This window comes from Solanum dulcamara, chromosome 4 (assembly GCF_947179165.1).
Source record: "Solanum dulcamara chromosome 4, daSolDulc1.2, whole genome shotgun sequence".
NCBI classification, from domain to species: Eukaryota; Viridiplantae; Streptophyta; class Magnoliopsida; order Solanales; family Solanaceae; genus Solanum; species Solanum dulcamara.
In genome coordinates this window covers 6,088,628-6,105,778 of record NC_077240.1, presented here as the reverse complement: position 1 = coordinate 6,105,778, position 17,151 = coordinate 6,088,628, and the positions used below count along the sequence as shown (strand labels likewise).

Sequence of the window (17,151 nt, the reverse complement as noted above, 5' to 3'; positions counted from 1 at the left end):
GTATGAATTTTCTCTGTATTTATGTGCAACATCATTAAAATATCTACGATAATAACCATGACAAACACCTATTTGGCCAAAGTGCAATAGTAATGGACACAAAATGTGGCAGCGATCAGACCAAACTTTCTCAAATATGCAATTACAAATTATAATGAGATTATTATATTACATAAGCAGAGAAATAATCTATTTCAATACTAATTATTAATTACGAAATAAATTATTTAAAACTTATCAACTAAATAAAAAATTAAGTGGCAACATAATTCAATTCCAAAAATATTTGATTACGTCAAACGATCCCCAACAGTTGGACATGTCCCATTAAAATGAATTGAATCCGATTCATAATGCACATGAATCATTTAATTAATCAAAACCTGCAAATCTGTAAACCCATTTTATTTTATTTATTGTTTTCATGTTTTACCCAAAGTAAACCTTTAAAACCAGCGTTATCTCTGTCTTTCACATTCCCCAACGAGCTTCCAAACAAAAAGTACCTATGGAAATTCGAAAAATAAAATCTTTTACCGACCCCATCTTACCATTTTTACAGGGAAATAATTGGACAGCAGAAAAAGAGAGAGAGAGAACACAAGGTTTAAACAAGTCATGGAAGCTGGACCCCATTAATATATACTATTTCCGTCCCAATTTTAAGTGTTTTAGTTATTTTTATTCATCTCAAAATCTGTGCTTTTTTTATATTTAGCAATTGTTTTCAATAAGTTTAATATCATAAGATATATAATCGAGGAGGGTATGGGTATGGGTATGGGTATGGGTATGCGGGGGCGGGGCTTTACATTTTTTGATTTTTTACGTTTATCCATCACGGGTTGCTACAAAACAACATGCGTTTGCTATCATTTGTACACATATCTCTTCTCCTCCCCCTCCTATAAAAAAAACCAAGATTTGCCTCTCATATCACATCTTTTTTTTTCTTCTTAGTTCTTATTTTTATTTTTTCTTCTTTTTTTTTTTTACATGAAGAAGAACAGGGCAATGGCCTTAACATGTGAAAACAAGAAACACCAACACTCTGTTTTGCTCTGTTTCTTCTTCATTTTGGCTCATTTTTGCTTAGAATTCAAGCCAGTTTTGGCTCAAACATCTGCTGTTTTTGCTTGTGACACTGAAACCAATTCTAGCCTAAAAAGTTTTGCATTTTGTGATGTCTCATTGGATGTGTCATCCAGGGTGAAAGATCTAGTGAAAAGATTAACATTACCAGAAAAAATCACTATGTTGGTAAACACTGCTGGTAGTGTGAGTAGGCTTGGAATCCCAAAATATGAGTGGTGGTCTGAAGCTTTACATGGGATTTCATACACTGGTCCAGGAGTTAAATTCAATAATATAGTCCCTCATGCCACTAGCTTCCCTCAGCCCATTCTCACTTCTGCGTCTTTCAATGAAACTCTATTTGAGACCATTGGAAAGGTAATATCTTTTTCTTGTTAACATTCTGTTTCAAATTGTTTATCTGGTTTTGACTTACATCGAATTTTAAAAAGTAATAAGAACTTTTGAACGATAAAGATACATAGAAATATACCAAAAATGACCTTTAATGGTTTTATCACGTGAAAAGTTTGAATTTAAGAGTTTTCAGAAAGAAACGAGACATTTTTCTTAAATTGAAACAGAGTGAGCATTAGATTAATAAATATCTTATGGATTTATCTTACTATAAATTAGTGCAATTTAACTTATGGGTAGTCATTTCGAATCGCGGTTAAGGTTAACTGATAGTATAAAATTGTTTCCTATTTTCTGTTTGATCATTGTTTTAAGATTTGTTTTTATTTTACTATAAATGTATTCTTGAGGTCTTTGTTTAAAGTATTCAGGTTCATTATTGAATAAATCGCCCATTTAACTTTTTTATAAGATGATAAAAAGTGAAGGTCAAGTTGTAGACGCAAGTCGCCATCATGGCATTATCTTAGGACCACTCTGTTTATTTGTTTTATAAACTTTGAATGATTTTTTTTTTTGGAAGACGACACTGAGTTGTGTCCAATCTTATGATTAATAGGTGTTCATATGTTCTTGTAGATGCTAAAATTGATTGCTACAATTTTGCCGCGTGAATTGATAAGGGCTTGTGCTAGTTCCTTTATAGATTTTGCTACTGGGGAAGTAGGATGAAGACATTTTTTTGCATAATGGATTCTTAAATCAGCAAAATCTAGCTTCTTTTAGTGGATATCATAAACTAGGATATATGGAAATATCTTTTGTTGGAAAGGTTTATTTAGAAGGATTCCAGCTTGCAAAATATGTTGTTTCATAACTTTGGTTAAGATGTTTACATCTTTTGAGAATGACCATAATTGACAAAAGCATGCACCAACTAGCCATTTATTAATGTAACATGCTAAATTGCCCACCCAACCATATGGTTATTATAGGGTATATATCAAATTGTTCTTCTTTTTTTTTAATAAAAAAAAATTGATCCTTGTTAGATCTATCATGTGATTAATGTTGAAGAAAGCAGTTGAGAGTTGCATCGAACAAAAGTGGTGTAAGTTATGCATACCGATAGTGTAAAGATTTTTTACGATATTATTGTAATTTTAACTTGTAATAGCAGATTAGTTAATATTTTTATTAAATTACTAATTTCTGCTCAAACTGTGCATAGAACTTGAACTCGTACAATGTTGATTTTTGCAGGTGGTATCCACTGAGGGTAGAGCAATGTACAATGTTGGTCAAGCAGGATTGACATATTGGTCACCAAATGTGAATATTTACCGCGATCCCAGATGGGGAAGAGGCCAAGAAACAGCGGGTGAAGATCCAACGCTCTCTAGCAAGTATGGTGTGGCATATGTTAAAGGTCTGCAGCAGCGCGATGACGGCAAAAAAGACATGCTCAAGGTTGCTTCTTGCTGTAAGCATTATACAGCTTATGATGTCGATAATTGGAAAGGAATCCAACGTTACAATTTCAATGCTAAGGTACTAGTCGATTGTGTGCCCCTTTCTTGAATATCTGCAGTATAATTTTAATTTGGTAAACATTTTTGTTTTTTGTTTGTTGTGGTGAGTAGGTAACACAGCAAGATTTAGATGATACATTTAACCCTCCATTCAAGAGTTGTGTTCTTGATGGAAATGTAGCCAGTGTGATGTGTTCGTACAACCAAGTCAATGGAAAGCCTACTTGTGGTGATTATGACCTTCTTGCAGGGGTCATCAGAGGACAATGGAAATTGAATGGGTATATTTAATACTTCTCATATTTCATATTTTGTTCTTTTGAAAGAATTCATGAATTTAGACAAGTATGGTTCATACAGATACATTGTTACGGATTGTGATTCGTTAAATGAGATGTACTGGGCGCAACACTATACCAAGACACCAGAGGAGACTGCAGCTTTGTCTCTAAATGCAGGTTAACCATTTTAAGCCCTTTTAGTTGGACTAATCAACCATAATGTTAGTTCTCAGCGAACAGAACTTAATTTTCTTGACCATAGCTAATCAAAAATTTGCTAAATGTGACAGGTTTGGACTTGAATTGTGGATCTTGGCTTGGTAAATACACTCAGGGTGCCGTAAGCCAAGGACTTGTAAATGAATCAGTTATTGATAGAGCAGTCTCAAACAATTTTGCTACACTAATGAGACTCGGATTCTTTGATGGCAATCCGAAAAACCAAATTTATGGAAATCTTGGTCCCAAAGATGTTTGTACTCAAGAACACCAAGAGCTAGCTCGTGAAGCTGCAAGACAAGGAATTGTCTTGCTTAAAAACACTGCTGGATCATTACCTTTATCCCCCAAAGCCATCAAGTCATTAGCAGTCATTGGCCCCAATGCCAACCTTGCCTATACCATGGTTGGAAGTTATGAAGGTACTTGGATACTAAGTTTTATGGCACTGTCGGTATAATATGTTTTTACACAAACAGTGTATATAACTTTACATACACCAATCTTTTTGCAGGCAGTCCATGCAAGTATACTACTCCTTTGGATGGCCTAGGGGCATCAGTTTCAACAGTTTATCAACAAGGCTGTGATATAGCTTGTGCCACTGCACAAGTTGATAATGCCAAGAAAGTAGCAGCTGCAGCTGATGCTGTAGTGTTGGTAATGGGATCAGATCAAACTATTGAAAGAGAGAGCCAGGACAGAGTAAATATAACTCTCCCTGGACAACAAGCACTTCTAGTAACAGAGGTTGCTAGTGTTTCCAAGGGACCTGTGATCCTAGTTATCATGTCTGGAGGTGGCATGGACGTAAAATTTGCAGTCGATAATCCTAAAGTCACAAGCATTCTTTGGGTTGGTTTCCCTGGTGAAGCTGGTGGTGCTGCCTTGGCTGATATCATTTTTGGATATTACAATCCAAGTAAGTTTCCTCTTTCCATATTCTAGTAATTTCATAAAATCAAGATGTTAATTGCCTTTCATTCATAGATTATAGAGTGAGATCGATGCATCGAATGCTCCTTATTCAGGGTTAAATCTCATCAAATGAAGATTTCATTTTTCAACTGATCCATGTGACCAAATGCCTATAAGTTTTATTGGAATCTTGCAGGTGGAAGGCTCCCAATGACATGGTATCCACAATCTTATGCAGACAATGTTGACATGACTAACATGAACATGAGGGCAGATCCAAAAACAGGATTCCCTGGAAGAAGTTATAGGTTCTACAAAGGTCCAACTGTATTTAACTTTGGTGATGGATTAAGTTACTCCCAATACAAACACCACCTAGTACAAGCACCAAAATTTGTGTCCATTCCTCTTGAGGAAGGACATGCTTGTCGATCGACGAGGTGCAAGTTCATTGATGCTGTTCATGAGCAGGGCTGCAGCAACTTGGGATTTGATATCCACTTGAGAGTTCAAAATGTTGGGAAATTGAGTGGAAGCCACACAGTTTTGTTGTTCACTTCACCACCCTCAGTTCACAATGCACCTCAAAAGCAATTATTGGATTTCCAGAAGATTCATTTGGCATCACAAAGTGAAGGGGTTGTCAAGTTCAACTTAGATGTTTGCAAGCATTTGAGTGTAGTTGATGAAGTTGGAAACAGGAAAGTTGCTTTAGGATTACATGTGCTACATATAGGAGATTTGAAACATTCCTTGACTCTGAGGATTTAAAGAAATCCTCATGGTCCTTATTTATTTTAACTTCTTTTTTTCTCAAAAGAGAAAAGGAAAACTACCACAAGATGGAAATTCTAAAATTATCAATATGTTGAGGCAATTGTAACAAAGTATCTCATTTTGTCAAGCTGTCCAACTTATGTAGAAGAAACAAAATATTTAACTTGTATGAAGCTTCTTATTTTGTTATTATTCCCTCTCTCTGCCATTTTATTTTTCTTGACATCCGTATCAACAAAAGGCATTTTCATGGTTTAAGATATGTACTAGTATTTTTATTTCTCATTAAATAAAAAGAAGGTCAACTCTCTATCATTCCAGAACTTATTTCGTGGGATTAATTAATGATGTTTTTGTAAAATAACTTTCAAAAGGTGTCCCCTGCCTTTAACTATAGAATACATATATAGGGCTGTTTGTAGACAAAATCCAGCTTTCATCTGTTATCTATATATATAATATTATATTAAAAGCATGAAAGTTTTTTAAAAATATTAATTGATTTTTTTTATCTTTTATTAAAAGACTCACTACATTGTCATTTATTACTGTTTTCATAGTTATATTTAGGTACATTTAATTATCTCTAAAATTTAGTTTTACTTCTTTTCATATCTTTTATGTTTAGGAGTCTTTCTTTCCACCGATTACATAAAAAAAATTTAATTCCCACTTTGAATTTTCTTTTAGATATAAGTCTTATTCAGACTACTAGTATGACTTATCTATCATAGAATATGGATTTAATTTGAACACATCGTTGGTTAATCTTTTCTGCAATCATAGGCCTCAAAAACATGTTTGGCCAAGAAGTTAGGAAGCTAAAACTCTGTTTGGATGGACTTATTTTAACTAACTTATAAGTTAAAAATTATTTATAAGTTAAAATAGAATAAGTTGGTGCAACCCAACTTATTTTTTTTTTTGACTATAAGCTGTTTTCAATTGATAAGCTGCTTAAAATAAATCCATCTAATACAAACCCAATTATTTATTAGAGTTTATTTTAAGTACAAAATTATTTTAAGTTGGCTAATCAAACACTTAAAAAAACTGAAAACAACTTATAAGTCATCCAAATGGGCTCTAAGACTTTTCTTTAAGAAAATATCAAGGTTTTGCATTTAATTGGAAGAAGAGAATTATTTTTTGCAAGAAAAAAATATCTCTTCAATTTATACACATTTACTAATACACCCCATCAATTTGTTAGCATATGTACTGATTTAATTTGTGGAATGATTTTAATTTTTTTTTGATGATATATTTTTAGTATATTTAAATCATTATGTTATTATAATATTTGATATTTTTAAAAATTTATGTATATATTATATTGATTGAAAATTTATAATATATATTTTTAATTAAATAAAACATTAATCAAAATCTTTCACAATAGATATTTAAAATAGTTTTTCTATATAAAATAATCTTAATTACAAAGGTGCATTGATGCTTGTCATTTTTTGTAATTTGACTCTCAAAAGCACTTTATAAAAAAATTGTCAAACATAATTTCTTATCAAAAAACAACTATTCAAATGAATTAGCTAAATATAAATTAATTTTTAAAAACATTTTTATGAAAACCTATTTTAATTAGTGTGTTTATCAAAATCAACAATTTTCGGAAACTTGACCAAACGGAAATAGAAAAAATTTCAGAAAAATAGCTAATCAAAACGTGTCTGGGGCCCATGTGAACATTCTCCTCCCAAATACAATAACCCGGGTCCGATCCGGAACTCAACCCGCGTTCATTTCCCTTAAGAGCCAAGCAAAAGACCAAATTTCTAAAATTTCTTTATTTAAATTCATACGTTGATCTCTTCCTGTTCAAGATTTTGAACAAAAATGGCAGGGAGATATGGTTCTTCCGGCGGTGTATCATCGACGACGATGATCGTAACTAACACGCCGGCGAAAGATCTTGCTTACACCAATTGCGCATATTGTTCTCCTACAGATCTCAGAAACTTTCTTGTCCCGGGATCCAAGTTCGCTTATGCACTCATCGCTGATGCTTTTGTTCTCACTCTTGCATATCCTTTCAAATTTTGATCATTACCGTTCTTATTCCTAATTTCGAGATTGCAAATTTATTCCGTTTCTGTTTTTATTATTGGAGAGATTTCTCCGTTGAATGCTAATGAGCAAATTCCGAATAAGCTTAAGGAGTTTGTGATTTCCTATTATATTCATACTGCAGCATTTTAATGATCAAAGATAATGCACTATAGTATTGCCTTAACTGTGAAACACTCCCCACGAAGCCATTCCTAATGGTCAACTTGGCCTTAATGCGATTCAAAGACGATATGCCAAAGTTTCCACTGGAGACGCTATATCTGTTAGAAGGTTTGGAAGGACTGTTCATCTATTATTGCTTACTGTGGTCTAATTTTTCAATAAAATCAGTTAATTAGTGCTTTCACTGTTCAAATTGCAGATTTGTTCCACCTGAGGACTTCAACCTTGCTTTGCTTACCCTTGACTTGGAGTTTGTGAAAAAAGGGACCAAAGACGAGCAGGTAAACTGTCCTGTGTTTTTGTGTCTTGGCGCAAGTTTTTTATATCCAACAATGTCTAGTGTTCTATCCAATGGGGAGTGTTAAGTGCGAAGCACAATTAAAGCACGGGCTTTACGGAAAAAAATGCCAAGGGAGAAAATAAAAAAATAGAAATGTAATGCAAGAAAATGTAACTATATAAACAAACAATTATTATTTGGACAAAAGAGTGGGAAAACTATTATATAACTATATATGCGGTGTTGTATCCCACTTGTGGATCACACTGGATATGTTCTTGTGTCCTTTAATGAAGAACTCGTTGGTGAAGGTGCACATACCTTAACACCTTGACTTCTACAATCTACACTAACCCGCTGATTAAGCAAGGCAAAGCGCTCAACCTGGGCTCACCAAGCTTCAGGGATTAAGCGTGCTTTAAGAGAGCCTTAAACAATAGTTCTGGTGAAGTTTTGATTGTACCATATCTTTTAGCGTGTAGGAAGTCTGGTGTAAAGCATGCTGATCTTTTACAATTTTTGTTGTGATCCATTTAGGTTATATCCATCTTCTAGTTTAGCTGGTTCTGTTTTAGGCTTAGTCATTGTACTCTGGTTCAAACACTTCTGTTGATGTAAACATTGTAAGTTTACCGGATATGTCTTTTTGTAGGTGGATGCAGTTTCTTTGGCTAATCAAGTTCGCAAGAGATTTGCCAATCAGGTGAAGGCTCTATCATCCTGCCTGCACTTAAAGATTTCTGCTCTCAGTAGTTCTTCTCTTATTATCTTTTACCTGACAAAGCTTATTGGGTAGAACATATGGTGTGGTTCTTCAAATCTGTACTTTCAAGAGTGCTTTTCATCTTAGTATACTTTCTTTAGAATTTTGGAAGATAAGGCTGCACAGCGACCTGATCCTTGAAGTCGAACAGTGAAAGCTAAACATAGTGTATTTTTTTTTTCATAATCAATTTAACGTAATATGAATATGCTCCCCTCCTTGTGCTGACTACTTTTGTCTATGAAATCATGCCATAGAGACTACTGAGGAAAAGGACTGACACATAAATGAGTAGCTTGGATGTACTTATTCATTTTATAATTTACATGTCTATTATCTGCTTTGTTAATCAAGATTCATATCGAAATGCCTTGAGGTGTCAGTTGGAATTAATATGTGATAACAATATGGCATGGGTTTTTCCTTGTAGCTGTTCAATTATATATTTGTCCCACATGGGGTGAGAAATTTCTTTCGAAGGGGTTTATAGGTTCTGGACTACTCTAAGCCTTAAGATTTTGGATTGGATGTTCATATCTTTTCACATGGTATCGTAGTCAACCTTTAGCAAATGCAGTTTGGCACTGGTCCACACATATTAAAAAAGATACTCACGTCAGACATGCTCCTTAGGAAAAATGCTCTCAGGTTTAAGAAAGGAAGTCTTTCTTTCTTTCATAAACTCCGTGCTCAGTCAAACACCATAACATAAATTGAGATGGAGGGAGTACTATATTAGAAGATGATATAAAGTGTCTGTTCTAACCTTTAACTCCCCGGTTTACCAGTTAAGCTGCAGTAGATGTTACGAGTCTAGTTCTGATGAAAGTAACTTATGTATGGGCTATTAATGTTACCTATGCAGATTATGACGACGGGGCAAAAGGTGACATTTGAGTATCATGGCAATGGTTATATAGTCACTGTGAATCAAGCTACTGTGGAGGGGCAAGAAAAATCTAATGTTGAAAGAGGGATGGTTTCAGCTGACACATACATTATATTTGAAGCCGCAAACTCCAGCGGAATAAAGGTTACTTCTGTCTTTAAGTAATATACTAGTGGCAAAAGTTGTCAAAGTAAATGGCTTCCCTTATGTTTATTGGAGTTTCTTTTGATTTGATTCTTGCTTCAACTGACTTCAATACAGATTGTCAACCAGCGTGAAGCTGCTAGCAGCAGCATCTTTAGGCAGAAAGAATTCAATCTTGAATCATTGGGTATAGGTGGTCTGGGTGCAGAGTTTTCTGATATTTTTCGAAGAGCTTTTGCTTCCAGGGTTTTCCCTCCCCATGTGACAAGCAAGTATGGAGAGTTCTTGCTGGATAACAAAATTCCTTCTGTTTTTGTGAGAACTTAAGTCTATTTCTTGAAGAAATAGTGCAGTAAAATTACTTACTCACTTGGACTTGACTTTGGGATAAAACTGCTTTCAGGCTTGGTATCAAGCATGTTAAGGGAATGCTTCTCTTTGGACCTCCTGGTACAGGAAAGACTCTAATGGCTCGGCAGATTGGCAAAATGCTAAATGGCAAGGAACCGAAGGTAGGTCCATTGAATCTCTAGAAATTTATTCTTTTGATGTTATTGTTGGTATTTTGGAAGTTACACTATACATGTCATTTTGCTTTTATTTTCTTGTAAGTATGTAAATTTGTTATTCCTGCATTTGTTACTGAAACTTAGCTTGACCAGAATACAAAGATGATAACAAGCTTTCGACAATCATTTAACTCATTAAGGAAAAAAGTTGCGTGGGTATTAATGCACCTGGCCTCGTATTAAAAGCTTTGGCTTTGCATTTTGTTTCATGGACACTTCCAGTCTTTTATATCTCAGAGTTTTAAATGAATGAACACTACTAATTTTTAACTTCTCTTAAATTTCAATCCACCAAATGGCTGCCTTTTAAAAGAAAAAAGGTTTTCCTGGCCCCTGGAAGGTTATATTTGATGATAGGTATTTCATTGCTTGCCACTTCTGAGTTCATCAGTAGTATATCTAATATGAAGTTTTATAGTTCCAATTTCATTCTTGAGTTCACTCAATATCATCTATCTTATAGTTTCCTTTGCACTTGGCTGCAATCACTTGCAATTAAAGATGAGAAACTGTTGAGTTTGTTGCATATTTCCATGTGAAGATATGTGTTCTTTTATTTATCGTTTTCTTTGTGTACATAGAACAGTTTCTTCTTCTATACAATGCGACCGGCTTACTTAAATAGCACATGTTTTGTTCAATAAGGAAAGCTATCATATGTTTAAGAAGCTGTTTAAGCAACATTCAGTATTTTTTTTTTGTTCTTAATGCGACCTTTATTGTCTATCGGATTCTTGTTTTTTCCTGTTGGTGAATATAAAATGTAGATTGTCAATGGACCTGAAGTGTTAAGCAAGTTTGTCGGTGAAACTGAAAAAAATGTGAGGGATTTGTTTGCTGATGCTGAGCAGGACCAAAAAACCAAAGGTAAGGGAGCTATCATGGCAAGGAATATTTTGAATTCTAAACTTGGTCAGTTTAATCCCCATTGTTGTCTTTCCAGGTGACCAAAGTGAACTGCATGTTATCATTTTTGACGAGATTGATGCAATCTGTAAGGTGGGACCTCTTGAAATCAAGAATATCTGATTTTTTGAGATTATTACTCATGTTCTTACTATATCCCATGTGGTTAATTCTGTAGATTTAGTTTCTCAACATGATGCTTTTGTTATGCAGTCTAGAGGATCAACTAGAGATGGAACTGGTGTGCATGATAGCATTGTTAACCAGCTCCTCACCAAGGTATGTTTAACAATTTCTAATCATGTTCACAGAGATTCGATTGGCTATATGACAACTGTAGAATGCTTTTCCTGTTATTGATTCCAGCTGGTTGATTGTTTCTTGCTGTTTAGATAGATGGGGTGGAATCTCTGAATAATGTTTTGCTCATTGGAATGACAAATAGGAAAGATCTGCTTGACGAAGCACTTATGAGGTAACGGCAGTATCTCTTTTCATTTTTGTCTTATTGTTGAAGTTGATATAAATCTGTTTGTTCTAGTATTTCTTTAATAATTAAGTAATATTTTATGGTGCATTATCAAAATACGACCATTGATATAGGCCAGGACGACTAGAAGTCCAAGTGGAGATAAGCCTTCCTGATGAAAATGGTCGACTACAAATTCTCCAGATTCATACAAATAAGATGAAAGAGAATTCCTTTCTTTCTCCTGATGTGAACTTGCAAGAACTTGGTATGTAGTCACCACAACTAGCATACCATGCTGGGTTTTTTTCATGTGGTTCTTTAAAATACATGATGATATTGATAAATTCCTGTTACTTCCTTAATTTAACTTCATTGTTTATCAAGTCAGAGATAATATAACTAATAAAACGAGTTTTCTCTCTAACACTTAAGTTTTTAGATTAGATGGTCATACACTTCAACATGGTATCAGAGCATGCAAAGAGGTCTTGCCCAAAATGCAAAAGATATTTCCATGTGTTTGGCCATGAAAATGAATTAGACCCACATATGAGGGGTCATGTTGAGACATAATACAAGAAATTAATAGTGTTCTCTGGAACAATCTAAGCTTTTAGATAAGATGGTCACACACTTTAATAAATCCAAAGATACCATGTTGAGCTGAATGTGTTCCCTTCCACCTCTAAGAGTTTCTTTATGGGGTCGTTTGGTAGAGTATATTAGCAAGATTAATGCATGCATTAATTAGGTGTATTAGTAGTACTTTGTTTGGTACACTTTTTCATGTTATGTATAACTAATGGTTGCATTAGTTGTACACTCTATTGTGCATTAAGGTGTGTATTACTAATACCATGGATTTCTAGGTATTAGTAATACAAGGGGATTTAATGCATGCATTAACATGATTAAAGACCCAACTACCCTCAAAATTCTTTTTACATCTTTTCCACCATAATTGTTGAGGATATTTTTGTAAATAAATGTTTTTATGCAATGCATGCTGTTTTAAATACACTGAACCAAACAATGCATAAGAAATATTCTATCTATAATTAATGCAAGCATAACTAATACAAACATTACTAATACACTCTATTTAGCATTATTTTTATATACTCTACCAAATGAACCCTATGTTATTTTGCTTATTCTACTAATCTACACTGGTTATATACCCCCCCCCCCCCCTTTTTTTTTTCCGATTGCATGCAGCTGCACGAACAAAAAATTATAGTGGTGCCGAGCTTGAAGGTGTAGTCAAAAGTGCAGTATCCTATGCATTGAACAGACAACTAAGCATGGATGATCTTACCAAACCAGTGGATGAGGAGAGTATAAAAGTCACTATGGAAGACTTTTTGCATGCCGTTTCTGAAGTAAGACCTGCATTTGGTGCTTCCACTGATGACCTTGAACGGTGCAGGTTGGTTTTCCTGTTTTTTGTGTACAACTGATTGGTACTATTCCTTGAAACTGTGAAGGACAAAATCTATTTCCAAAATTGGACATTCTTATTTTTTCTTCAAGGTGGAAATCTCATCAAATGCTTGTAGGATTTTCGGGTGTGAAGAGTAGCCTTGTAGTATTACTGAGTTTATGTTCTTAATAAACTTTGGAGGGACAAGCTATATGATGTTTCAAAGTAGATCTCTAGATCTACTCTAGAACAACTATATGCCTTCAGCCACATGAAAAAACTTTACGAAATTTTTTTCCTGAAGAAGTGAAATACTAAGTTGATGTTAAATGCATTTGTCTTCTGTGTATTAATTGGAGGTCAGTATAAAGAGCTTAGGGCAGGAGAGATCTAAAGTTCAGTAGTTGGAAGAAGTACATGTGCTATTGGCAGCTTAAGTGAAGAAATTTGTTTGTCATAGCTTGGATGGATATAAGGAAATGATAGCCGGATATTAAATAAAATCGTCAGTACTGGAGCCTAATTTATGGGCTGTAGAATTTTGCTTAATTTGCTGCATGAAGGTGAATTTACGACAACATTTTTCAGACTTAATGGCATTGTGGATTGTGGTGAACGACATCAACACATTTACAGAAGAACTATGCTATTGGCAGAACAAGTTAAAGTCAGCAGGGGGAGCCCCCTTATTACATGTCTTCTGGAAGGCCTAAGTGGAAGGTAGAAGCTTCTGTTATTCTTGTTGATTATGTGGTCATTTATCCTGAGTCTTTTCTTTCCATGGACAGTGGCAAGACTGCAATGGCAGCAACAGTTGGAATTGAAAGCGATTTTCCCTATGTCAAGATAGTAAGTTTATTACACTTACAGGAACTTGGACAGTTTCTGGAGATAATCATAAATGCACCATTAAACCCATCTCTTATTGCCTCTTTCCCCTGTGAATTGTTAGATTTCTGCTGAAACTATGATTGGGCTCAGCGAAAGCAGCAAATGTTCTCAGATAGTCAAGGTTACAGACGTTAAACTTGTGCATTACCTTAGTATGATCTGTCGGAATACACCCATGTAATTTATTTGTGCATATTAATTATTGACTATGTCTTGTGATAATATGTGGTAGGTATTTGAGGATGCATACAAGTCACCACTTAGTATAGTTGTCCTTGATGGGATTGAAAGGTAATTTCCCTGATAAATAGCCTTCAAATGCATTAGTATGTGTTTTTTTACGCATGTACATGTGCAGACTTGTGGAACATGTTACAATAAATAGCGTTTAAATGCATTATTATCTGTTTATCATGTAACCCCTGCAGACTTCTGGAATATGTTGCAATTGGCCCTCGATTTTCAAATTTGATTTCTCAAACGCTGATGGTGCTCCTTAAACGGCTTCCTCCTAAGGTATTTCTTCATAATTGCTCAGTGTTGTATTTCATGTTACTCATTTGGTACTCATAATTGCCTGTTTGCTTCTTTTCCCTCTCCCCCTGTGTGTGGGGTTTGAGAGGTGGCTCATGAACATGTATAAGATAACTTAAGGGTATTAAAGCAAAGGAAAGAAAGAAATGTGTAAGAGTTTCCTGGAACTTGCTTCTATGGTAAGTCTCGAAAGAAATGTGATTCCTTACCTCTTTATCTCCCCCTCAGGCATTATGTTCTTGTATTTTTCCTTTGGAATAATGGGATTGTGACTACTGTACATGCGTGTGCCCCTCTTAGCTATGTTAATCTTTTGTTTAAGGAGGTTGGGTAAACCTTTATCAAATGGAACTATGGAAGTATGTAAAAAAGTAATGAAAACATATACTTTTTATTGGATGATCCGTCTTCAGAAAATTTGCTCTCATTCCACAAAGCTGTACATTAGAATTTGTCTTCCCAGAAAACCCAAAATAGGGGTGAACTTTTGTACTAGTAAACAAGAGCTCATTATACATGACTAATTCATTCAGAATAATTGCCTGGCAGCTGGAAACCAAATTAATGTTAAAGAGGGTCCTGTGCTAAATCTACATGACTTGTAACGTTTTTTTGGGGTGGTGGTGGGGGGTTTGGGGGGGGGGGACTTTCTCCCATTTCCATCTCGAATCCGTGAAGTTCTCTAGTTCTTTTGCCCCACTAGAAGGAAAATTACAAAGGCAATGAAGTGGTTAAGAATCATGAGGTTCAAGTTCAAATCCCAGGTTAGACAAAAAATACACTAGGTGATTTCTTCCCGTTTATCCTAACCAAAGGTGGACAGAGTTACCTGGTATATGTTGCTGGTGGGAGGCGGTAGGTATCCCATGGAATTAGTCGGGGTGCGCGAAAGCTGGTCCAGACACCATAGTTATAAAAAATTTAAACACATATTAATATTATGCTGTGGAGAAAAAAGCTAGAACGGCCAAGACACGGATGACTTTTTGCTTTGCTGTGATCTGGATTTCATTACATTGTGGTTGGATATGCTATTTCTTTTTGCTGATGATTCTTATGGCTGGTTTGACGTTACAGGGTAAAAAGATTCTTGTGATTGGAACTACTAGTGAATCCGGTTTCTTGGACTCAGTTGGCCTTTGTGATGCCTTCTCAGTCACATACCATGTTCCAACACTAAAGACAGAAGATGCCAAGAAGGTAAGAGGGCATCCAAACTGCCACATTTTTTATTTATCATGCAAGTTCCTTCTCCAGTTGAATAACTCTGTAGCTCCAAGATGAAGAATGATACATTTATGTTGACTAGAAATAAGTAGGCAGTCAATATGTTAAGTCAAACAAGAAATTCCACATAAATTTTTATATTGGATGTCATATGACCAGAGTATTTCCTGAAAGAGGAAAATGAAGAAATTCTATACTTTTGTAGAGCTAGATAGGTGAAGTAAAGCTTAACTAGGCCATTTGAATTAGGTATTCCCAGATAAAGTAGTGCAGTGTTAATGGCTGATAAACTCCATTTCACAGAGATTTCACATTCTACTGCACCAAGATCATTGTAACAAGAGGATTAGTAAACACTATCTTGTGAACTCTGTGTTTTGTAAAACAGTGGTTGTGGCATTGATGCCACTTAATTTGTCAAACATATCATATCTATTGGGCTCTTGAGGATCCATTTTGCTTTTTTGACTGTTTAAAAAGAAGAATGGAGCAAATGAGCTAGTGATTTGAGAAAATTTGCATCAGTCTCTCTCATTATATATCATATACTTTCTCAACTCTAATTCATTGGTTTAATTACTGGAGATGTCCGACTTAATGTCATCCCTTTACTATACTACCATAGTATTGATGTTTTGATGTTCTTTGCAGGTGTTGCAACAACTTGATGTCTTTGCAAGCGAGGACATTGATTCTGCTGCTGAGGCATTAAATGATGTAAGTTAAAGGCTCTCTGACCAGCATGCTGCTATGCATGTCTTTTCCCTATACCTGCTGTTCATATTTGTCTCATCGCCTTCTCATATTTGGGCGCTGCTTGAGAAATTAAAATTTCAGGCACATTACGGAGAATTGATAGATAACTTTCGATTTGTGTTGTCTTATGATAGATGCCCATCAAGAAACTATACATGGTTGTTGAAATGGCTGCTCAGGGTGAACTTGGTGGGACAGCAGAAGCCATCTATTCTGGCAAAGAAAAGATCAATATCGCACATTTCTATGATTGCCTTCAAGATATTGTTCGATATTGAGTGCGCGGTCTTAAGTAATTTAAGTAGGAACCATGGTTTTCCTGTGAGTCCTTTATGTCTTTCCGTTGATCGTTGTTTTGCACACACCCCTAGATGAGGTTCTTCTATGCACAAATTATTCAGAGGTATTTATTGGCGATTTAGGTAAGTATTTGTTAGAGCTCATGCGAAACTTCATTTGCTTTCTAATTTTTGGTACTCTCCTTTTCTTTTCCTTTTGTTGTGCCACTGTATTGTAATCTCTGTTGAGTTGAACTTTGCTCCTAATACGCATATAATAGGCTTGAGAGAAGTTTGTAGAAGATGTGATTGTTCTGGCTTTTCCATTTTGCTGAAACCTTACGATTATTCTCTTCTTGTTTGTAGAAGATGTGTTCTGGCTTTTCCATTTTGCTTTCATCTGTCTGTAAATAATTAGAAGAGAGATGCACTGAATTGTTTAAGCAAATATACTCGGCTATATTTCCACCTATTAACATAAATATTTTCAGAGTATATTCGTATATATAGTAATTCTTAGGGGTCGTTTGGTGTGAAGGATAACATTAAAAAGTCTCGGGATTAAATCATAGTGTCATTTAGTTTGTTGTTTGGTTGGCAAGTTCGGG

At 35.0% G+C, this 17,151-nt stretch overlaps 2 protein-coding genes across 2 annotated transcripts; both read left to right on the top strand.

Annotated features, from left to right (window-relative positions):
* The first annotated feature begins 880 nt into the window (after positions 1–880).
* LOC129885770 (beta-xylosidase/alpha-L-arabinofuranosidase 2-like) lies at positions 881–5,350 on the top strand. The gene is made up of 7 exons (XM_055960176.1): positions 881–1,452; positions 2,695–2,982; positions 3,075–3,244; positions 3,324–3,421; positions 3,535–3,885; positions 3,978–4,385; positions 4,578–5,350. The coding sequence occupies exons 1-7, from the start codon at positions 997–999 to the stop codon at positions 5,150–5,152; spliced, it is 2,346 nt and encodes a 781-aa protein (XP_055816151.1). The 5' UTR covers positions 881–996; the 3' UTR covers positions 5,153–5,350.
* A 1,576-nt stretch (positions 5,351–6,926) lies between these two features.
* LOC129885768 (vesicle-fusing ATPase) lies at positions 6,927–16,845 on the top strand. Its single transcript, XM_055960175.1, has 21 exons — positions 6,927–7,203; positions 7,424–7,519; positions 7,611–7,692; positions 8,344–8,394; positions 9,320–9,487; positions 9,605–9,759; positions 9,891–9,999; positions 10,824–10,923; positions 11,000–11,055; positions 11,176–11,241; positions 11,355–11,437; positions 11,566–11,699; positions 12,653–12,863; positions 13,446–13,577; positions 13,646–13,706; positions 13,810–13,869; positions 13,981–14,039; positions 14,177–14,264; positions 15,360–15,482; positions 16,161–16,226; positions 16,400–16,845. The coding sequence occupies exons 1-21, from the start codon at positions 7,016–7,018 to the stop codon at positions 16,541–16,543; spliced, it is 2,232 nt and encodes a 743-aa protein (XP_055816150.1). The 5' UTR covers positions 6,927–7,015; the 3' UTR covers positions 16,544–16,845.
* Positions 16,846–17,151: the final 306 nt, after the last annotated feature.